Source organism: Sminthopsis crassicaudata, chromosome 3 (genome assembly GCF_048593235.1).
Source record: "Sminthopsis crassicaudata isolate SCR6 chromosome 3, ASM4859323v1, whole genome shotgun sequence".
Taxonomy (NCBI): Eukaryota; Metazoa; Chordata; class Mammalia; order Dasyuromorphia; family Dasyuridae; genus Sminthopsis; species Sminthopsis crassicaudata.
The window spans coordinates 655,801,945-655,826,024 of record NC_133619.1 but is presented as its reverse complement, the minus strand read 5'-3'; the positions used below and the strand labels follow the sequence as shown (position 1 = coordinate 655,826,024).

Genomic DNA, 24,080 nt, shown 5'->3' with positions numbered 1-24,080 from the left:
CATTGAAATCAAAGGAGTCTTTTCCCTTGGTACCTAATTTATCCTCTGCTTTCACTTTTAGGCAGTGGCTTTCTGATAATCTTAAAATCATAAATTTTCATTTTTTAGAACTTCAAGTGACCTTGGGATTCATCTGATCCCAACCCTTAATTTTATATACAGGGTTTTCCAAAAGTTTGAGTGTAGTTTAAAGCTTTATAGCTTTTGAGCTTTTTTTTTTTTTATAAAGCTTAAGACTGCATCTAAAATTCATTTTATAATTATAATTTTTGACAGTACATATGCATGAGTAATTATTTTTACATTATCCCTTGTATTCATTTTTCCCTCCCCTAGATGACAGGCAATCCCATACATATTAAATGTGTTACAGTATGTAAATCCAATGTTCTTGTTGCACGTTAAGTATTAGATTCTGAAGGTATAAGTAACCTGGGTACATAGACAGTAGTGCTAACAATTTACATTCACTTCCCAGTGTTTCTTCTCTGGGTGTAGTTGTTTCTGTTCATCATCGATCAACTGGAAGTGAGTTGGATCTTCTTTATGTTGAAGATTTCCACTTCCATCAGAATACATCCTCATACAGTATTGTTGTTGAAGTGTACAGAGATCTTCTGGTTCTGCTCATTTCACTCAGCATCAGTTGATTTAAGTCTCTCCAGGCCTCTCTGTATTCCTCCTGCTGGTCATTTCTTACAGAGCAATAATATTCCATAACCTTCATATACCATAATTTACCCAACCATTCTCCAACTGATGGACATCCGTTCAACTTCCACAAAAAGAGCTGCCACAAACATTTTGGCACACACAGGTCCCTTTCTGCTCTTTAGTATTTCTTTGGGATATAATCCCAGTAGTAGCGCTGCTGGGTCAAAGGGTATGCACAGTTTGATCACTTTTTGGGCATAGTTCCAGATCACTCTCCAGAATGGCCGGATTCTTTCACAGCTCCACCCACAATGCATCAGTGTCCCAGTTTTCCCACATCCCCTCCAGCATTCCTCATTGTTTGTTCCTGTCCTCTCAGCCAATCTGACAGGGGTGCAGTGGTATCTCAGAGCGGTGTTAATTTGCATTTCTCTGATCAGTAGTGATTTGGCTACATAGAGTTTTGATTTCTTCATGTGAAAAGCGTCTATTCTTACCCTTTGACCATTTATCACTGGGAGAATGGGCCAGTTCAGCTTATCTCCAAGTTCTTTTCCATCTCAGAGCGGGCCGAGCTCCCAAAGAAGTTGGGAAAGAGGCAGGAGCAGGAAGGAAACTTTGCAGGACAGAGTGGGAGAGCAGGCGCTTCGTGTCAGGACGGCCGCCGGCACGGCTCAGGCGGCGCCGAGGAGCGCTCCGGCTCAGGCTTTGTGGCAGGTGCAGGGGCCCGGGCTGGGGGAGGGGCGTTCCGGAGGAGCGAGTTTAGGCCAGAAATATCTTTAAAGCAACAGGCGGCAGCCCTCGTGGTTGCTGCTCGTTAGTGTCAGATACTGTGATCGCTGACCAGCCGGCTGTTACTGACTCCAGCATCCGGGTCATGGGCAGGGTAGTCTAAGGGAACAGCTCATTTCTAACTCCATTCCCCCACAAGGGGTTATGAGTGAGCGCGTCAATCAATCGTTTGTTGGGGTGGGGGCGCTGAGCGTCAGCCACGGGAGAACTGCGGGCTGCCGTGCCTCAGGCACTGACTTTAAGCTCTGCTTGCAGACGCCCTGGGACCCCCCAGCCGAAGCAGCCTCGCCGGCCTTAGGCAGAGAGCCGAAGTGGGAGCGGCTCCGGGGGAGGCGGGGGCGGCTCCGGGGGTCCTACGATACAAGGCTAAGGGAGGAGGGATGGGGTATTCTTGACGTTGCCACGTGGCAGACGGAGGTGCGCCTGCGCAGAAAGGGTCTCGCGCCTACATTTCCCAGCCTCTTTACAGCTCTCCCTCCCGAACAGCCTCGGCTCCTTCCTTCCTTTTGCTGACTGACTTCATTTCCCAGGATGCATCTGCGAGGACACGCTGGGGTCACAACCCCACGTTTTCTTCTGCCTTCGGCGGCGCCGGACTTCCCGCCGCGGCTGGGTCCTGGGTCCACTTAGTGCGGCAGGGAGGGGAGAGCTCCCCCAGCGCCCATTCTTCCGTGCGGGCTGAGTGCGTGAGTGCGTGCAGGGGAGGAAGGAGCGGGAGGGAAGGTGGGCGGCCTCCCAGCCGCGCCCCGGACTCCGCTCCAGGTCGGGCCTGTGCGTGAGTCCGCGCGCGCGCGCGGACGTGCGCGGCCTCGGTGGCTCGGCGTCGCGTCCGCCGGAGTCGGACGGGTTTGGAGGCTGTAGGGGTCGTGCGGGAGCTCGGGCAGGGGCCGGGTCAGGTGCGGGAGGAGCGGCCTGGCCGGGGCGTGTTAGGAGCTGTGGAGGAGCTGAGCCTCGGGCGCTAGGAGTGCGGTAAGCCCTGGGAGGTAGGGACGGGAGAGCACGTGACCTGGGGGAGGGGCAGGAATAGCCCGGCGACTTCGGGCTCTGCTCGGGAACCCTTCACCCTCGGGCTCCGATGTGGGTCGTGTGCGGGGCTATCCCTGCTTCCCTCCCGAGGATGAGCCTTGGAACGCGAGCCTTGGATCGTGGGCTTCGGGCTTCCCGATCGCCTCGAGCCGGAGTTTTCCCTGGGGGCTTCTCCGACTCCGGCCATCCTTGAACTTGGGCCGCCCGTGGCGCTCCCCTCCCCCCCAGCGGAGGCCCGGATCCCCGGGAGGAGCTCCGCCCACTGCCTCCACAGACGGCCCCAGGGCACAGCGTTTATGGGACACCTTAGGTTTTCGGGGCTTTATCTCCTGGGACCCCTCTCCTTCGGCTGTGGGCTCGGTCTGTTCCACTGCCCTGGTTCTTACAGGGCGTAACAAACTGAGGCAGCCCCCACCCTGCTGCCCGTGGCCCCGCTTCTCTGCCAGCTCTTCCACGGGCCCTTTGATCCTCCTATAAAAGTCCTCCCCAACCAAGGGATTACCGTCCTTGCGTTACTGCCGGGGAGCTGAGGCAGGCGGGTGCCACGAGCAGTCCCGGAGCTAGGTCCGAGGGTGCTCTCCCCTTCCCCGGAGGCCTGGGTGACCTTTCGGAGTCACGTGTCCCAGGAACTAGCCTAAGGGGCTGGCCCTGCTCCCGGCCCTCCCTTTTCTCCCAGGAACTCCACAAAAATGTCTTTTCTGGAAAATAACGGACATCTTTTCTTTAAAGAGATAGAGGCCCGGGAGGGACTTGAATTCTCCGTGTGAAGTCCCGAAATTCAACCCAAGCGTGTCCCCGTGTGTTCCTGGGAGCGGTCAGGCGGGCCGGGGGCCTGAGGGCCATTGAGGGTTCTGGGGAGATGGGGCCCCTGGTGTTACTCTGGAAGGGTCACCCTCCCTCCTGCCCATAGCTGGGGTCTCCTTCATGAATCCTTTCCCCGCGCCAGGTTGTCCGGATCCTGCCCTTCCCCGACCAGGAGCAGTGAGAATGGCTTCCGGACTGCTGATGGCCAGGTCAATGGTGAGTGAGGGCACAGGGAAATGCGGCGCTCCCTCGGGATCACATCTCTGTAAATTCATAAACCTCATAACCCCCATGTCAAAAAAAAGAAAATCCGGATATAATATACCGAAGGAGAAAAAAGTGCCCTCCACACATGAGAGAATTCAATGTAAGGCGATGAGTCCCGGTCAGAAATCTACGGAACAAGCGCTGCCCGTTGTTTTCGGAGTTGTCCAGCTTTTCTTCCGTGCGGTGTCCTTTGTTCTCTGCCCTGTGCTCCCCAGCTCCACAGAGCGGGGCTAAAGGGACATTTATAGATACATTTATCTCTATCAATGATTACACACACACATGCATATGGATCTGCGGCTACAAACACACATGTAAGACTGTACTCTGGTTATTTCCTGAAGGTAGAGAGCATCGTCCTTCACACGTCAAGTCTTTCCTATTTGTTTCTTGTTGCGAGGAATTTGGGGTTAAGTGACTTGCCCAGGGCACACGCGCCAAGTGTCTGAGGCCAGATTTCTAGTCAGATCTCCCTGACTCCCAGTGACTGTTCTTTCCCCTGCCCCCACAGCTCAGCATCTCCTATACCGCCCGGCCCAACACGCCTGACGGAGACACTGGCTGTCAAAAACATCTCCCCCAATTTTCTGCGTTCTTCTCCTTGACTGCGTAGATTTTACTTATCCAAGAAAGTTGTAATTTAAAATAGCAGATATTATTTGTTTTACACTCAACAGCTCTCACCTTATAAGACCGTTTGGGTCTGATGCTGCTGAGTTTACTTCCTTTACTTCTTTTCCCCTGGTTTCTTTGACGTCCCTGACTTTTGTTCTTCCACATGAACTTTGTTATTCATCTTTCTAATCCAGTAAAATAATTTTTTGATAATATACTTGGGATGTCTTTGAATAAGTAGATTAGTTAGGTAAAATTGTCATTTAAAATGTTATTTTCTTTACCTACCCATGAACAATAAATATTACTTCAATATTGAGGTCAGAGTTTATTTGTATTAAAAGGTTGCTGTGGAGAAATAATATAATTGACTACCTGAAAATATGACTTTAAAAAGTCTTGGGGGCAGCTTAGATGACATGGTGGATCAAGCACTGGCCCTAGAGTCAGGAGAATCTGAGTTCAAATCTGGCCTCACCTAGCTGTGTGACCCTGGGCAAGTCACCTAACCCCAATTGCCTCGCCCGTGTCAAAAAAAAGAAAATCCGGATATAATATAAGAAATTATCGAGAAAAATTGCCTTGAAGTTCTAGAACAAGAAGGCAAAGTAGAAATGGTTCCTGTGTCTGTTCTCAGGTATTTTATACTATCTAGGTCAGGGGTTCTCCAGGGGTTATGGCAAATGGGCTGAGGGGCGGAGACTGTGAGTTTTTGTTTTTACTATAGTCCAGCCTCCAACAGTCTGAGGGACAGTGAACTGGCCCCTATTTAAAAAGTTTGAGGACCACTGATCTAGGTATTTTAAATGGCCTAAAACAATATTGAATAATCATTGCTGACACAGTGTAGTTCCTCTTTTTTTTTACTTTTAATAAAATATATTTTAACTTTAATTTTAAGCTCATGTTTTCTATCCCTGCTTTTTAAAAAAAATACACTCAATTCTACTTTTGCTCTTTATTTTTGTGTTTATCACATTTTTATAATGTTTCTGTTTTATGGATAAAGCCATTCCATTCACTTTCTAAACTGCAATTACTTGTGTATTTTCTTCCTTCCTGTTTTTCTTCACTATCTTTCTTACCTTGTTAGTTTATCCCCCCTCACTCCTCTGCTTTACTTCTACCCATTACCTTGTCTTCCTATTCCTTAAACTCACCCATTTGTCTAAGTCCCTTCCTTATCCTTTCCCTCCCACTCTCCCCTGGTGCTCTTATTTCTTTCTAAAATTAGAAAACTTTTATATCTTCTAGTTATAGACATTGTTCCTAATTTAACCTGTTCCCAATGAAAGAAAGGTTCCAGCACAATCCTTTCCCCAGCTTCTTCTGATTCAGTTTTTCCTTTTATGCTTCATTTGTATGAGGTAATTGCTCCTTTTTCTTTTTCCACACAGATTTTTTTAAAGAACCACCCCATTGTGCTCCGCTCAGACCACATCTTTCTTTTAAACTACACAAATGATGACAGTCAATAAAAGTGCTGCTAATATTTTCATATATATGAAGTAAACAAATTGAGTCCCTTATAATTGGTCTTAATGTTTATATTTCTCTTGGATATTGTGTGTCAAAATTTTCCTTAAGTTCTGGGGATTTTGTCACAGAAATCTGAAAGCCTGAGTTTATTGTCTGGTTTTTTTTGTTTTTTGTTTTTTGTTTTTTTTTTTTTTTCATTCAGGATTTTATTTAACTTTGCTATGGAGGTTACCCTTGGTGATAACTCTAGCTATTTTGCTCTGTGGAATATGATATGTCAAGACCTGTGGCCTTTCAATGGTCTTGTGTAATCATTATTTAAGTTGATTTTTTTTTTTTTTTTTCCATGTGGCTTCCAATATTTTCTTAACCTGGGGACTTTGAAACTTGGCCATAGAGTAAGTTTTCCTCCTGGGATTTTTTCCAGGTGATTATTTATGGATTTTTTCTATTTCTACTTTGCCTTGTTCTAGAACTTCAAGATAATTTTTCTTGTTAATTTCTCCTATTGCATCTAGAATTTTTTTTTTTTTTTTTTTTTTTTTTTTTTTGGAGAGGGGCCAAGCAATTGGGATTAAATGATTTAAGTGATTTGCCCTGAAGTTGGATTTGAACTCAGATCCTTCTGACTCCAGAGCTGGTGATCTATCCATTGTGCCTTCTATCTGCCCCAAGATTTTTTAAAATCATATTTCCAGGTAATCTATTAGTTCTCCTTGATCTGTTCTCCAGATCAGTCATTTTTTTCTGATTAGATATTTCATTTTCTCTTCTATTTTTTATTCTTTTGATTTTATTTTATAATTTCTTGTTGCCTTAGAACTTCCTTAGGTTCCCCTTGCCCAATGAAAGAAAGGTTCCAGCACAATCCTTTCCCAGCTTGTTGATTCAGTTTTTCCTTTTATGCCTCATTTGTATGAGGTAATTGCTCCTTTTTCTTTTTCCACAAAGATTTTTTTAAAGAGCCACTCCATTGTACTCCTCTCAGATCACATCTTTCTTTTAAACTACACAAATGATGGAATTATTTCTCTCAAGTTGGTGCTGCCAGTTGGTGCTGGCAATACATCTTGCCAGAGGCTGAGCATAGAGGATCATCTTAGATTTGGCCCCGGGGACAGCTGGCTTGTCAGCCTTAGCTTGGGAAATAGCCTTAGCTCCTAATGTTCCAGCACTGCAGCAGCCCTCCTGGTTCTGTGCCATTTATGTGGGTCTTTCTTAAGGTCACCTTTTTGCAGAAGCTATGAGATTGAGGTCTCTGGACTCCTCGCCCTGTGTTCTATTTTCACTGTCCAGGCGTTCCATCTCGTTGATTCTTTGTGGCTGTATTACTGGGGTTTGCTTGGCAAGGGCGCCATGTCTATACAACTCCCAAGTGTCAAAGGCTAGATTTGAACTCAGGTCCTCTCTGTTCCCCACCCAGCGCTCCATCCACAGATCACTGAGCTGCCCCTGTGTCCTTTCCATGAGACCCTATTGGGCACACTCCCCATTGCCTTGGTTCCCTGTTTTCTTCTGGGGAACTTTTGGTTGTTCTTTGAACCACTATATATAATATACTGTGCCAAATGCTGTGAAATGGATATGAAATAAAAACCCCAGAAGAGAATAAATGGGAAGTTAAATCCATGTGTAACAATGAAGAAAGAGACGACCACTTGTTCTAGAGTTGGCATTTGGTTGGTGCTGACATCTTTCTCTACCATGCAGCACCCCCCCCCCAACCTTGATTAATAAATCTCTGGGAGTTTGCCTGAAGTTCAGAGAAGTTGGTGGCCCCAGTGGGTGTGTGTAAGAGACTGTTATACCAGTACTGCACCCGTTTTCAAGCCATTAGTCCAAAAGATGTTAAGAGAGAACATATTAAGAGTTCAGTAAGGAGCTGATCATTGTGATTTACTTCTGGATTATTACCTTAAGGTCTGAAAATACAGTTTTCATAATTTTCCACTTTACCAAGGGCTTGTCTTGTGGGAGGTCCTTGTGCACTTTAAAAGTATATATTATTGCTTCTCCTATTTCTCCCACCTGTTTTTCAGTTTTATTTAACCTCCACCTACTAGATCCCAAGACACATTTAACAAGACCTTCCTGTCCTTCCCGTAGGCAGAGCATGTGGCAGAATGATGGGAAAAGGAAGGCTAAGAAGTGCAGTTTGTGATTATCTATAAATGTGGTCGTTGATGTTCTGAATGTGAGGTCACAAAATCTAAGTAGAAAGGGACTGAATAAAGCCACAATCGCACTCCCTCAAAATACTATTCTAAAAGATCAAACAGTATCAACTCTTTTTTTGATGGTTTGTAGTAGGGACAGGCCACTACTTCCTAAAGGCATCCACTCATTTTGAGATCACTTTAAATGTTAGAAAGTTTTTCTCTACCTTAAACATAAATTTCCCTCTACATCTTCTACCCATCATTCTTGGCTCTTCTCTTGCACATGACAGCTGTTCAGATATTTAAAGCCAGTGATTATATCTCTGTTGTCTAGGCTAACTAGTCCCAGTTTCTTCAAAGGAGCCTCATGTGATGTGATCTCAAGGCCATATTCCATCCTGGGGTTTATGGGCCCCCAAGGTTTCCATAGATAGATTTTAGGGGACCCATGAACTTGTTTTAATATTTTGTAACTATTTCAATATAGTTTCCTTTCTTATGTATTTGAGGCACTTAAAAACCTCCTGAGAAGGGGCCCGTGTTCTTTGCCAGATTCCGACCAAGGGACACAAGACCCAGTCACAGTGAATCTGGTAGGCATCCTCCTCCTGCTCAGTGCTGGCTGTCCTCAAAGTGTGGTCTGAGGTCCCGGTGCCCTTTCAGTGGATCTACAATAATACATACATGTTTAAATCTCTAATATGGCAAATATTGATAGGTCTAAGCCACATAAACAAAAGCTGTTGGGTGTGGCTTAAATGATTTTCAAGAGTAGAAAGGAGTCTGAGAACATCGAGCTGGAATTGTTGCCCTCTTCCCTACAAAGCTTTGCTGTTCTTGTTCTCCCATTTGTTAGCAGTGCTATTCCCACTCCTATCTTGTCATTTGACATTTTACCCCCCAAATACAGTTGTCATGGCAACCTCTGATTCATGTCCATCTCTCCCCTCATATTCTCATCTTTTCACCATTTTTGACAGGTTCTCTTATAAGAGAAAGAACACGATACTGTTAATTGGTACTGACAAGAGCTTATACCTTAATGTATTATTTCTGCCTAAAATAGATGAGTTTGAACTTTGCTTAATGTGGTACGTCTGTGTAGAAAGGAGTTTTTTATGCTGTGATTGCTGCTCTTAGTGCCAACTCTGTGACACTTGAATTTTGTACCAGCATTTGAGGTGGGACACACACAGCTCCTAGAACCAGCCAATTTCCTGCCATCCTTGTGGGCCACAGCATGGATGGTTCCTGAGGAAGCACAAATGTTTGTTCTTTTAGGAATTGGTGACGTTCCAGGATGTGGCCGTGGACTTCACCCAGGAGGAGTGGGGGCACCTAGAGCCGGCCCAGAAGGATCTGTACAGAGATGTGATGCTGGAGAACTACCAGAACTTTGTCTCCCTTGGTAAGGACGCGTTGGCCCCGTGAGCTGGTGTATCTGTCCATTGGGCCGGCCGTGGGTTCTTACTTGTGAAGGCTGTGACCTGGCGGGAGTGCTGTCGGGTCTTGTCTTAGTGTGTAGGGACAGTGGGGGTGGGAACCATGGCTGACATTTGTATCAAACCACATGTGTTCTCATTTGATCCCACCCCAAACCTGTGAGGTCAGTACAGCCATAATCCCCATTTTACTGGGAAGGGAACCTCAGTTCCAGTGTCCAGAGCAGCAAGCCTTTATAAAGGGGCTTCCATGTGCCCAGCACTAGAAATAGAGGCAGACTAGGGCCCTTCCTTTGGCCCCATGCTTTAGGAGTGTCTGAGCAGTGACTCCCCAGCATGGATTAAGCACCTCTGAGATGTGATGTTGGGGGGACAGCCCCAGGACGGAGCTTACACTCCAGGAGCAGCATGATGGCCATGGTGTGTGCTGCCTGTCTCTGTCTCTCTAGAAGGGAGGAGCTCAGTGTGGCTCCTTCCTGGCCCCAAGGAGAGAGGCTTTGATTTATGTAACTGGAAATCAGCTTTGTGGTAGTCCTCCTACTTCAGGTAGTCCCTTGAAATCCCATTGCAGGCCCCTGAAAGCATCAGAGATTTCCTTCCTCTTGGCAGGATCAAAACCCACTGATTTTCTTTGATTCCACATCAACTCAGTTTCCTCATCTGTGAAATAAAGGGGTGAGACCAGCTGGGCCCTCCAGGCCTTTCCAGCTCAGAATCTCTGGTTCCATGGACTCTGTGATTTTAGTTCCATATTTCCTGAGAGAGACAACTGGAGCCCAGCTTCTTAAAACTGGCTTGAAGCCCCATGTGGGGTCTCGTAACTGAATTATAACAAAATTATGATTGGTTATCAGGAAATGTTTGATCTGTGTACCTTATTTTATGTGCCTTTTTCCTCAGGGTCACATAAAAATTCCTCATGGAAAAAAATCTAAGCAGTGCTGGGATAGGGTGTCCTTCTGGCCCTTTTTGTGTGTCAGAGAGAAAGGGGCTGTAGGGAATCTGGGGTGATTCCTATTCTGACACTTTGCCCTTACTCTCCCTGCCAGGAGGTCTGCCAGCCCCCAAGCCTCATGTGATCTCCCAGTTGGAAAGAGGAGAAGCGCCGTGGATAGCCGAGAGAGAAGCCTTGCGAGGTTTTTGTCAAGGTGAGTGAGGGGAAATCCTGGCCAACGAGAGCTGAGGGGGTCAGTCAGATTGGGGTCCCCCTGAATAGCAGGTGGGGAACCTTCTTCAGAGGCCCAGGCGCAGGGAGGTGGTGGAAGCTGGTCTGCTGAGGTCTGCTATCTGAGGGACCTCGAGGCCTTCCTGAGCTTGGACAGACCCATTGCCCTTCTCTTCCTTTTGTTGGAGGCTCACCCCTCTAGACTCTGGGGCTCAGCCTTCCTCTCCTCTTCATGCCTTGAGCTTTGTTTCTCCTTCATTTTCTGTCCTTTACTTATCTTCTTTAAAAATACCTTTTTTTTTTTCCTTTCAAACTTTCATGCCTACATTAAAAGGACAAACAAAAACCTGTGCCATTTTTGGTTTTACTTTCCTTTGAGGTTATCTTAATGCCTTTCTTAACCATGTTCCGGGTTATCTCTTTCATTTTCTTTCTGAAAATGCTACTGTATGGTTTCCATTCTTACTTTCTTCAGTTCTTAACAGGACGTATAGTTTCCTCAAAGTGAGTGTTCCCTATAGGAACAATCGTGACTTCTCTGTCATAGTACATCGTTTTTTGTGATTTGCTATGGCTGGATGCTTCATTGTAGCTATCAATTGTGCAGCATATTCAGGTTTGCAAAGCACTTGATTTATATTATCATCTGATATGTATCTATTATCGTTTTGCATTTTATTTCATCTCATCATCTTTTAGCCACTGATGAGGCTCCTAATTTTGCCAGGGTGGACATCACATTTAAGATATACTCTTGACCGAAAGCCACTTGATCTCAATAGGATTGACCCAGAGCTTGCCTCACAAGCACAACCCTGAGGAGTCACTCCCCTGGTGCCACCATGATGTGTCACAATAAGATTTGAGTAAAGATATCTTCCTGTCATCTAAGACAATAGCAACAGTTTTCTTTTTCTTCTTTAAAATAAGTGCTTATGTTTTTTACATGTCCTACTATATCTCTTGAGGAAAAACCATCCCTTTTGATAAAGAAGAAAGAGAAAAAATAGATTGGCAAAACTTACAATGCACCAGAAAGGTTCATTGTTATCTGCACTTTTCCTTACCCCTGCCCAGAAATGGGGAGAAGTGTCTTCTCATGTTTCTTCTTTGGACCCAGACTTAGTCCTTAGCATTTTGCAGTATTCAGTTTTGGAATTTTTTGTGTTTTCCTTTGCATAATTGTAATTATTGCAAGTATTGTTTTCTTAGTTCTGCTTCACTTGGCATTACTTCTTATAAATGTCTGTGCTGCTTTCATCTTATTCATCCTTGTAACAATAATAGTCCTCAGTTGTTTTCCATCTCTTCCCATTTCTGTATGTTTCCATCAGAAACCCACAGCTGACACTTTGTCTGCCTAAAAACATCGTCAGATTTCATCAGTACTGAAAAGACTTTTAGACAGGCTACCTAAGTATTCCAATTGTTCCTACCCTGCTTTAAAAAGTGGTACACACCTATAATCCTTGCTTCTGGGGAAGATCCTGTGGATCCTTTGAGTCTGGTAGTTAAAAGAGCTTTGCTAGGGGAGGGTTCATGTCAATTGTGTGTCTCTACTCTAGGTATAACATTCATTATAGGAAACTCTTAGGAGTGGAAGTTCCCCCGGGCTGCCTAAGGAGGGATGAATAGGATCATTTGGGAAAAACTGGGGAGCCAAAGTTATGCCATCATTATTGAGATTGAGTCTGAATAGTCATGGTACTTACAGAGATGTAAAGGGACCCAGACTTTAGGGGGGAAATGACTTACATGTGTTTATTTAGCACAGTGGTCCTCAGACTTTTTAAATAGGGGGCCAGTTCACTGTCCCTCAGACTGGGAGGGTCAGACTGTAGTAAAAACAAAAACTCACACTCTGTCTCTGCCCCTCAGACCCATTTGCCATAACCCGGCAGGCTGCATAAACTTAGTCCTCAGCGGGCTGCATCTGGCCAGAGGGCCATAGTTTGAGAACTCCTGATTTAGCATATGGATTGTTCCATGCTTTTTTAATCCCTTGTGTCTTATTAGCTTAAAACACACCACAGTGTCCAGGTTTTCTTTTCACTTTTTTAGTTGATCTTTCTTCCCTATTGTTTCATTTTCTTACAAATCTGTTAAAATGAGATTTTTCTTTGGGTATTTCCTCCTTTCTGTATCTTCTCTTCAGGCATTTTCATTTGTCTCCTATAGAGAGCTTCCATGACCAGCTCTATGTCTCTGGTTCTCATATGTAGTAGGAATGCCATCCTCAACTGTCTTGGAGACCTCCTCAGACTTAGCATGTCTAAAACCATTTCTTCCCTCCCCCCCCCGCCAAGGGTTTTCTTATAATTACAGCATTATTTTTGACTGACATCACCATATCACATCCATAACCTTTTTGGATGCAGTGGGTAAAGAAAGAATCAGTTGACAGATTCCCCTAGATTGTACTTTGAAAGCATCTCTTGCATTAGTGCTTTTGTCTCTTGAACTCACTCCAGTTCAGGCTCCCATGACCTACTTGGTACTAGGTTTTTGTTTGTTTGTTTGTTTGTTTGTTTTTATAGTGACCTCCTTACATGTTGATTCACTTTAGATCTCCTTGGCATTTTCTTCTCTGCTTCTCTACCTGCATTAATAATCTTTGTCACAATTTGATGGTTACTTTGTATCCTTACTGCAAAGTAAAGACCCATATTTCTGATGAATGTTGGTTGAAAACAGGTTAACTAATGAACCCCCCCCCTCCACAACTAAGTCACCAAATTGAATTTGTGCCTGAATTACTCAGAATTATGAAAACGGTTTTAGCAAAATAAATTACACCAATAACAAAAACAAAATTTGAATACATCCACTGAAAAAGCTTTTGTAGAAAATTCACTTCTGTTTAAAAAATGATACTAAGCATGAAAATAGAATTGCATTTCTTTAAAATGGTAAAATGTATAGACTCAGATTTAGGCTGCCTAAAGGGGAAAATTTCTTCACAGTGCCATCCAAAAGTAGAAAGGCTTTTATCAATAAGTAGAGTACTACCTTTGACTTGAAGATTTTGAGGAAAGGCTAGGTAATTATTTGTCTGATGTCATCCCTTTTCAGAGGGATTTCAGTTTGAAACTCTGGACTTGGGTCCTTCCAGTTCTGAAATTTTGTGGTTGTGGGATAAAAAATTCTTTCATGAAATGACTGTGTAGAATTATTATTATTTCTTTTTGAAGAACAAAGACTTCTTTTTTTCTATATCTGTCCTTCCTTTCACAGCCAAGAACTATGTAAAAAAGAACTATTTTTAAAAAATTCTTTGTATATTATATTTTTACTTACATTTATACTTACATCTTTTTTGTGTATTTCTGTACTAATCTTTAACCATTCTCCAATTGATAGATACCTACTTTGTTTCTTGTTCTCTGCTTCTACAAAAGATGCTTCTATAAAGATCTTGGTGAATATGTATATTTTTTGTCATTGATCTACTTGTATATGCTGAGTAACAAAACTTATTAACTAGACTTTTTATAATCACTTTTTTGTTGTCATTCCAAATTGCTTTCCAAAACAGTCAGCTTAATTCACAATTCCACAAGCATTGCATTAGGTTACCAACTTTTATGTTATCTTATCATCTGATAGAGTCAAGTCTACCAAAAACACATTCAGTACCTTTAGAGTCTCAAAGAAATAAATAATAGCTTAAATAAGTGCTTGTTTCTAGGTAATGCCAATATAATACAATATTTCCTAAACTTATATATATGTATGTTATTGCTATAAATTATTCAAATTACTAAGGGGATATTTTGTAGTAGTAGGAACAATAATAATAATAATATATGTATTTGGAGGAATAAAACTATATAAGCTATTATGAAAACAATAATGAAGGGGGGACTAGGTTCCAAATGTTATATTTTACAAAGTTATAGTTATTAAAACTATTTTATATCAATAATAGAAAAGCAGATCAAAGAAACAAAAGTTGACAAGGAAGAATCAAATAATTGAGTTCAAAACCCAGTGTTCCATAAACCCTGAAAAAAAATTCTATTTGACAAGAATTTCGAGGAAAACTGGAAAGCTGCCTTAGAGAAATTATTTTTGTACTATTCTTGTAAATAATATTCCACAATAAAGTTCAAATGCATTTGTGATCTGACTTACAACTTGAGTTACTTCACTCATCGAGATTAGGAAGCTCTTACTAATATGTTGTGCTGATTTCTGGGGATACAAAAAGGCAGAAAACAATAAAACTCTGAGAGTTTGCAATCTCATGGGAGAGGAAGCATGCAAAGAAATATAAAAAATAAACTAAAGATAGGATTAACGGTAACAGCAGGAGGGCACTAAGAAGGTTTGGGGAAGGCTTCTTGTAGGAGGTGAGATTTTATTTGACACTTAAAGAGTTAAGGTCAGTAGTTGGAGTAGACTGGAGGTAGCCAGCACAGGGAGTGCTATTTGTAGAGAAGCTCGGAGGTCATGTGGCAAAGTCAGAGTATGTGCTTTGTCAGGTGGAAAAGGGAGGAGGAGGCCAGGGACTGCCAAGAGCATTTTCGGTTTGTTCCTGGACGTAATCTGAAACCACTGGTGATTACTGAGTAGTCATTCTTTGTGATGGGATCAGGACTAAGCTTTGGAAAATCCTTTTAGTGGCTGAAAGGAGGATAGATCAGAGTGGGGAGAGACTGGAGGTAGAGAAGTCCGGTCTCTCCCCCCTCCCCCCCCAGCAGCTACTACAGAGACTCAGGCAAGGGATCATGAGGGGCCCTACTAGGATAGGGGCAGGGTCTGTGGAGAGAAAGGAGCCTGTATCAGAGAGATGTTGATGAAGTTACACCAGCAGCAAGCCTTGGCCACACCTTGGCTGGGGGAGGAGGAAACACTGTGTGAGAAAGTCCAGGATGACTCCAGGTTGGTGCTCCTGGAGGCTGGTACTGTCCTCTGCAGTGTTAGGGAATGTGGGGGGAGAAGGGGACCTTTAAGGGGAAAGGTAGTAAGTTCTGTTTGAGACCAGCTGAGTTGAAAGTATCTGCTGGACATCTAGTTCCAGATGTGGGAAAAGCAGTTGGGAGATGAGAGATGGGTAGTCAACAGAGATTGAGAGTAGAAAGGCGATTTGGAGAATTATCAGCAGAGAGTAATTAAATCCATGGACAGTGAGGAGGTTCTAAGGTGAGGTACTGTAGAGAGAGGGAGGAGAGTCTGGCAGCTTCTCAGATTCTTCATGGAATCCTTATTTTAACTCTCTAGAATTTTCAGCTACCTTCTTAAACATTCATCCAAATGAATCTAATTGATGAAACCTTTCCCTGACACTATGTGGGAAAGTAATTTGCACTGAACCATTTTACCCAAGTGACTTTTTAAAATTCTCACTACAAAATTTTTTTTCTCTGACATTTTAAATATATTGTTTTCTTAAAAAGACAATAACAATTTTATAACTTTTGTGGGAAATGCTATTTTGAATTTAATGATTAATGAAATAACTCTCAATAATTAGATACTCTGTTAACATTTCATCTTCCACATGTCTTCCTTACTCAGTTTCTGAAAAAAAGTGTTTTTCCTTTTTCCAATGAGTTATCCTTCTCTTTTTGATGGAGGATAGAACTTAACAAAATACAAATTTTCTTTCTTGCAGCAAAGTGAACATGAATATTCACTTTTTTTTTTTGCTTATTTCAGACTCCTTTATTCAACATACAAGATATGAGATCCAGGAGCCATCTGTAAATTACGACATTTTTATGGGAGCATCAACCAAAGAGAGATTCACAAAGAATCCCATTTGGAATTCTAAGTTAGGTGAAGCTTGGGATTTTAATGTCTGGTTGGAAGATCATAAGAGAAGAGAGGAAAGATGGTCCCAGCAAATTACAGTCAGTCACAGAACAGCTTCTAATGAATTGGATATTTATGAACAGAATGCTTTTGGGAGAAGGTTCAAGTTAGGGTCTGTTCTTGTTCCTAGACAAAGAACTACAGGAGTACAGCACCATCCACATGACACACTTGGAAAAAGCTTCAAACAGTTGTCAGATATAATTGATCACAATAGGAATTCCTTAGGGAAGAAAATTTGTAACTATAAATGCAAGAAACCTATCATTTATCACTCAGACCTTTTTCAGTATCACAGACTACATGGTGGAGAGAAACACCATGCATGTACTCAATGTGGGAAAACCTTCAGCAGTAGTTCATGCCTTATTGCGCATCAGAGAATCCATACTGGAGAGAAGCCTTTTAAATGTAATGAATGTTCAAAAGCTTATCGGCGTAAAGCACATCTTATTCAACATCAGAGAATTCATACTGGAGAGAAACCCTATGTGTGTAATGACTGTGGGAAAGCTTTCAGCATTGATTCATCCCTAGTTAAACACCAAAGAATTCATACTGGAGAAAAGCCCTACAAGTGTAATCAGTGTGGGAAGGGCTTTAGCCAAAAAGGACACCTTAATCAACACCAAAGAATTCATACTGGAGAGAAACCCTTTACATGTAATGAATGTGGGAAAGCTTTTAGCCAATATAAACACCTTAATGAACACCAGAGAATTCACACTGGGGAGAAACCCTATGAATGTAATGTATGTGGGAAAGTTTTCAGACAGTTTGGAAACCTTAGTAAGCACCAGAGAATTCATACTGGAGAGAAACCATATAAATGTAAACAGTGTGGGAAAGCTTTCATTGATAATTGTGTCCTTATTCAGCATGAAAGAATTCATACTGGAGAGAAACCTTATATATGTAATGAATGTGGGAAAGCGTTTAGTCGAGGGATATGCCTCAAGAAACACAAGAGAATTCACACTGGAGAGATACCGTATAAATGTAATGACTGTGGGAAAGAATTCACTGACAAAACATCCTTTATTTGTCACCAGAAAATTCATACTGGAGAGAAGCTCCATGAGTGTATTGACTGTGGGAAAACTTTTTGCCAAAAGGCAAATCTTAAAAAACACAAAATGATTCATACTGGGGAGAAGCCTTTTGAATGTAACGAATGTGGTAAAGCTTTCCGAGTGGTGGGACAGCTTAACATTCATAAAAGAATTCATACTGGGGAGAAACCTTTTAAATGTAGTGAATGTGGAAAAGCTTTCAGAGACAGAGGCGGACTTAGTGTGCATAAGGAAAAGCATGGAGAGAAACGTTACACATGTAATGACTGTGGGAAAACTTTCAGAAACCGGGGATACTTTCGCATACATCGTAAAACTCACAATCAAGAGAAACGTTACAAGTGTACTGAATGTGGGAAAGATTTCAGCCTGAGAGAATCCTTTGTTGTTCATCAGAGAATTCACACTGGAGAAAAGCCTTATAAATGTAATGTATGTGGAAAAGCCTTCATTTACAATACATCCTACAGTAAACATCTGAGAATCCATACTGGAGAGAAGCCCTACACATGTAACGAATGTGGAAAAGCTTTTACTCAGAAGCATTACCTTACCGAACATGAGAGAATCCATACCGGAGAGAGACCCTTTGAATGTAATGAATGTGGGAAGTCCTTTAGGCAGAAGCAAACTTACAAGGCTCATAAAAAAATTCATACTAGAGATAAATCACTTAAGTATAATAATCAGTGAGAGGTTGGAGAGGACACATTTGAGAATGTCAGTGATTGCATCTTGTTGGACAATTAGTGTAAATGTGATCATTGTGGAAAAGCTCTAATTTCAACCCATAGGGAAATAGACCACCTCAGAATTCATCTATGACTAAGACTATGACTACAATCATGGATTGATTCTTGCATGTGTATTTTAACTTTTTATTACAGGCTTCATGTGGAAAATTTACTGTGGTGTTTTAGTATGGGAAATAACACTTCATGGGATCACAAGGTCATAGGTTTAAAGCTGGAAAGGACCTTCTTTCTTAAAAGGACATCCAGTCCAACTGCCTCATTTTATAGACGAGGACACAAAGGAAAAGTTATTAAGTGACTTGCCCAGAATCATATAGCCAGTAAGAATGAGGCAGTATTTAAAGGCAGGTATTCCTGACACAGTCTGGTGCCCCACCCACGGGGGCTGTGCTTCCTTTAGTCTTGTTACTTATTAAATATTGAAAGTCAAAATGTTAAAAAAAAATTTTCACAAGTTAAATATTATTTGGGAATCTGAAAGGAAAAAGTAACAATCATAGTAATAATAAAAATTTTTAATATAGAATGCTGCCTGTTTTAGTTGTTGAAATTGTATGATTAGATTCTGAAACAGCCCCTATGGAACAAATTTCATAAGTAATTTCAATAAATTGATAGCAAAAGATTAAAAATAGTCATGAAATAACAGGTGGCTTTCCTACCATAACAGGAGAATGGATAGTGTAGTTTCTCTGAAATAATTAATCCTGGGGCTTGCTTGGAAAGGTCCATTCTGTACTCATTTGACCTGAGGTCTGAAATGTAAGTATAGTAGTTGCGATTATGAGTAGTTGGAGCTCAAAGTTAACTTGAAGGAGTTCTGTTTTAACTATCTTATGAGATAGAAACCATCCCATTTAATTAATAATAGGAGTTTGAGAATAATGAACTTTTGGTTTTACTTTTTTTTTTAAGCATTTTTTTATTTTTTATTTTATTTTCTTCTCAGTAGTATTTTATATTTTCCAAATTCATGTAAAGATAGTTTTCAACATTCATTTTTGTAAGATTTTTGTATTTCATCTTTTTCTCCCTCCCTTATCTTTTTCCCCCTTTTCAAGACAGCAAGCAATCTGATACAGGTTAAATATGTGCAATCTTTTTAAATGTATTTCCATATTTGTCATATTGTACAAGAAAAATCAAACCAAAAGGGGAAAAAACCATGAGAAAGAAAGAAAAACAAAAAAAGGTGAAATTACTATGCTTCGATCCACATTCAGTCTCCATAGTTCTCTCTGGATGCAGATAGCAAGTCTATTGGAATTGTCTTGAATCACCTCATTGTTGAGAAGAGCCAAGTCCATCACAGTCGATCCTCACATAATCTTGTTTACCGTGTACAACGTTCTGGTTCTGCTCACTTCATTCAGCATTAGTTCCTGTAAGTGTTTCCAGGCTTTTCTGAAATCAGGCTGCTCATCATTTCCTATAGAACAATAATATTCCATTACTTTCATATATTTGGTTTTCTTCTTGCAAGAGAAGGTGACATTTTCAGCAAATTCCCAGCTGGGTCTGAATAAGGAACAAATCTACAACTTGTTTGGGAAATTTGAATCACAGCATAATGAAGCATAAATAGGCAACTACATTAAATTCTCTTTGGACTCAAGCATTACTAGTGTCAATAATCAGTGGGATTAAATCACACTTGCAATGTACTGGCAGATGAAAATCCCAGAAGACAAAAGCAATCCACATGTAGTGCACTTTGCGCATTTCTTCCAAGTCCCTTTTGCATGTCACCCCCTATGTTTACACTTTATTCTATATAATAAACCAAAACACTATCTACTTAGAAGAGTCCCTATACCCAGAAGTACCTTTTGTACCCATTTCGTATTCCCTTATAACCCTTTATTATGTTCAATAGTCCAGTCTTCCTATGCGTTCACTCTGTTAGATGTGTGGTAGGAAAGGGATGATTTTTCAGAAGGGATTCTTTTGATAATGGTCAGGACTAGACGGTTTCTAATAATCCATAATATGGTGAGATAATTTAGTAGTGAGATGAATTTTATCAGTTTCCATCAGGCTAGTCTGCAGTTTGATACCAGCCTGGTTGGCAGAGAAAGAGATAACTAACCCTTTTAGCTACCCGGTACTGTGAAACAGTCCAGCAGTAGGATTTTCTAAATAGCAATGATACTTAATTGAGCTGACTCCTTGTGAATAGTTCATTTGGAAGTTAGTTTCTTCCCCCCCCCCCCCCTTTGGTAGATTGATTCCTTGCATTGGATCAGTTCCTCAACCTTATCTTTGGGAAAAGAGAGAGATTCAAACAGACACACTGATAAAACAAGTGGGCCTGAATTGGTCCAATTCTGGACAGCAGTTTGAAATTATGCAAATAAAATAAATGAGATCCCATTTTCTAGCATGTTATCCCATATAAAGATCATTTATTAAACTTCATAGCAGCACTTTGATAGTAAATGAGTGGTTACACATTAATTAGTAAAAGGCAAAAAGTTGGCATAATGGAATATTGTAAAGACATGACTGAATAGAGGAATCCAGAGAAACCTGGGAATATTTGAGGATATAGGATGACTTAAAAGAATATACAACTACACTAATATGATTTAAAAGGCCACCATATGGAAATGAAACTGCATAATTGATTAATGGAGGTTTTAGGAAACTTCATGACATTGAGGAAGGGGATAACAAAAACACTTTTAAAGTTACAATCACTCTATTGGAAGTTTTAATTGTTTTGCTTTGTTACAAGGAAGTTTTTGTATCAGTCTTTCCAAGAAAACTGATGTAAAAGATAAAAATTCAATAAAACATGTAATGTATTTTTAAAAATTGGGTAGTTCATATTGAAATTATGCAGTACAGAAAAAGCCTGTGATAAGATGTTGTACTAACACATTCAAGCTCAGGTATCCCTTAATATGGTCAAAGTTATCTGAATTAGCATCATTTTTTGAGAGACTGAAATTTTCTCAGATTAGAGGAAAAGAAATAGCCATTGTCTCTGCTGTTATGGGGACTAGTGCTGGACATGCTGGGTGTAAGGAAAAGGAATTTAAGATATACAACGAGGAGTTAATTATTTGTGAGTACTGTGAATGTTTAAACTCAGGCATTCACTGAAAGAGTTGGAAGCAAGTTACTAGGATATAACTTTGTATTTCTTTGTGAAACCAAGTAAAAGGAATAGAAATTACAAGTAGCAACAAAGGAGTGGAAATATATAGCACTTACCTATGAAGACAATGAAGAACTATATGAAACTACAAAACATTTTAAAGAGATGAGGCAATTTGGAGGATCTAATCAGTGTTTTCCAGATTTAATGCCAAGCCAGAGTACTAAAAGGTTACTTTTTGGTACTGAACAAAATAGAGGTAGAAAACCTCAAGCAGATTTGCAAAGGAAACCAATGTTTAATCTGAGAACACATGCAGGAGTGATTCCCTATTCAGAAAGGACATTAGAAAACTTGAAAAGCTCTATAGATAGATTTTAGATTTAAAGTAATATCTTAATCGAGGTACCAAGATAAACATCAAAAGGACAAGTAGTCTTATGATAAAATTCAATTAAAAAAAAATGAAGGAGGTGTTTTTCAGATATGTGGTTTAGGGCAAAATTAATTTTTAAAAAGATGCTTTTGATTTTATGAAATTGAAAATCATTTGCATGGGGTAACAATATAAGTATTTTTTATATTTTTGTTTTAAAAAGACTTATTTTTCCCCAGTTAAGTTTAAAACTTTTTTTACATTTGTTTTTTAAATTCTACATTCTCTCCCTTTATCCCCACTCCCATCCCTCATTATAAAAGCTCATGTGAAGGTATGCAAAACATTTCCATAAAACTCATGTAAAAAAAAAAAAAAAAACAATTTACCCCGAAAAAATTGAGAGAGAAGAGAGGAGGAAGGAGGGAGGTCAGTTGGTTATTGTCCTTTGTTCTTGAAGAAGACCAAAATAACTATATTAAAATGAAGGTACAATATATCTGACTGGATGATCATATCAATACTAGCTTGGAATGCTTGACTACAGTTTATTGAACATTTGGGGTAGATTTGCACGTCTCGAATTTCTTAAGAGGATTTCACTATTTCATTTACATATAAAAACTAATTTTAATATTTGTTAAAAAATTGGAGTTCCTCCCTTACCTCCCCCTTCCTAAAATGGTAAGCAATTTAGTACGGGATGTATATTTGTTATCATGTTTCATGATAGTCATGTTGTAGGAGAAGAAACGGATCAAAAGAAGGAAAAAACCCACAAAAACCACAAAAGTGAAAATAGTAGCTTTGATGTCTATTCAGACTCCATTTTCAGAATTGTCTTGCTGAGAATAGCTAAATCTGTTACTGAATACAATGTTCTCTTCATTTTGCTCACTTCACTCAGCATCAATTGATGCAAACCTTTCCAGATTTATTCTGAAATCAGGAAGTACTTCTACATTGTAAATTAAACCAGCTTTTTTTCCACTTTTGAAGTCAGCACAAAAAGAAAGAGACTGAGATGACAGCAGGTTAGACAGTGGTAAAGTGACCAGAGAGCAGATATAGCAGAGGGAGCAAGATCTGGTGGCAGGTGGGGAGATGCCCTGGAAGTTGTTCATTAGGCTAAAAGTGTTGAGGTTGGGAAATCACATCCAGGGCCTCCAAGGCAAGGAAAGAGAACCAAATTCAGAAACAGCTTCTTTGGCTGTTCCATTGAGAAACACTGTATCCTGCTTATCCTACGGGATTCTCAGCCTCAATGTTTCTATAAATCCTCATAAAGAATCCATTCAGTGCACTCAAGGCTGCCTTCTGGATCTTTTAATATTGCTAGGGCACTCATTCAGCAATGTTGTTCTATTGTCCATTGTTACACGACTGCAAGATCTTTTCCATTCATACGGCTCCTCTTTCAAATGTAATAATTGGCTGGAGCCTATTAAGCTCAATATGTGTCCTTTAAATTCCTTTAGGATTATTTAATTTGATATTTCTTGATTTGTAGTTTTTCCACAAGCAGTTGCAGTTGGAGGCTCCGAGGGAGCTCACATGCACTTTGTGATATCTCTCATTTCTCCAGCTGACAGACCCCAAATCTGGAGGAGGGGACAACCACCTCATGACCCCATTCTGTGTTTTGGCACAAACTTTGGCTGGTAGAATTAGGGAAGGAGAGTTATTGAGAGGAAGAGAAAAATAAAAGGAATAATTGCACAACCTTGTAAAATTTTATGTCCCATCTTTGAACAAGCAGAATCTTCTCTTTCTGAGCTCTTTTGTTACTCTTAGAACATGACAGGACTGAGTGGTCTCCTGACACACTTAATTCCTCTCGGGGGCTCTGATGAGCACGGCTCCATTCTTCACACTGCTGCTCTGTGCAAGGATGATACGCAAATTCGAGAACAGCTAACAGACATCCGTCCAGCTCATGGTCCCCACAAACGGATACACTGATGTTCCATCTCTGGAGAAAGAAGGAAGGAGCTGTAGGGATAAGTGCTTCTTACATTTCTTTTGGGCTACTTCAATTCTGCTTTGCTTGTAGTGCACAGGACCCACTATGATGAGAGGACACTATGCTGCGTAGTCCTGACCCAGTGTCTCCCATGTCATGCAATCAATTCCAAAGTTCCTAAGAGAGACCAAGGGAGACCTGCTTTTTCTGGCCACCATGTGTGAGTTTTCCATAAAATAGTCTTGGAGGCAAGCATTTGTTTGGGATTTGGACAATGTGGATTGCCCATTGGAGCTGTACTCTCTGTGTTAGAGTCCGAATGTTTGCAGTTCAGTGTTTGGTACCTTATCCTGCCATCCTGGCTGTGATGGCGGTATGGCGTTTTCCTGCAGGTGGCAATCGCATTGCCATGAGCCTCACTCACTTCTTTTTGTAGGCAACCTAATGTATTGATTAGATTGGTATTGATCTCAAACCTTATGCTAGCTTCCCAGTGTTCCCCTTCTTTGCAGCCACTCCAAAAATGCGTGTCTAGCTCTGACTTCAGAGCTTTCACTCAGGAAGGTTATTTGGTGCAATACTTCTGGGGT

The 24,080-nt window shown here is 41.1% G+C and overlaps 1 protein-coding gene across 1 annotated transcript; it reads left to right on the top strand.

Annotated features, from left to right (window-relative positions):
- Positions 1-1,590: 1,590 nt before the first annotated feature.
- LOC141562680 (uncharacterized) lies at positions 1,591-20,865 on the top strand. The gene is made up of 6 exons (XM_074302685.1): positions 1,591-1,863; positions 2,147-2,415; positions 3,419-3,492; positions 9,078-9,204; positions 10,288-10,386; positions 16,065-20,865. The coding sequence occupies exons 1-6, from the start codon at positions 1,591-1,593 to the stop codon at positions 16,090-16,092; spliced, it is 870 nt and encodes a 289-aa protein (XP_074158786.1). The 3' UTR covers positions 16,093-20,865.
- Positions 20,866-24,080: the final 3,215 nt, after the last annotated feature.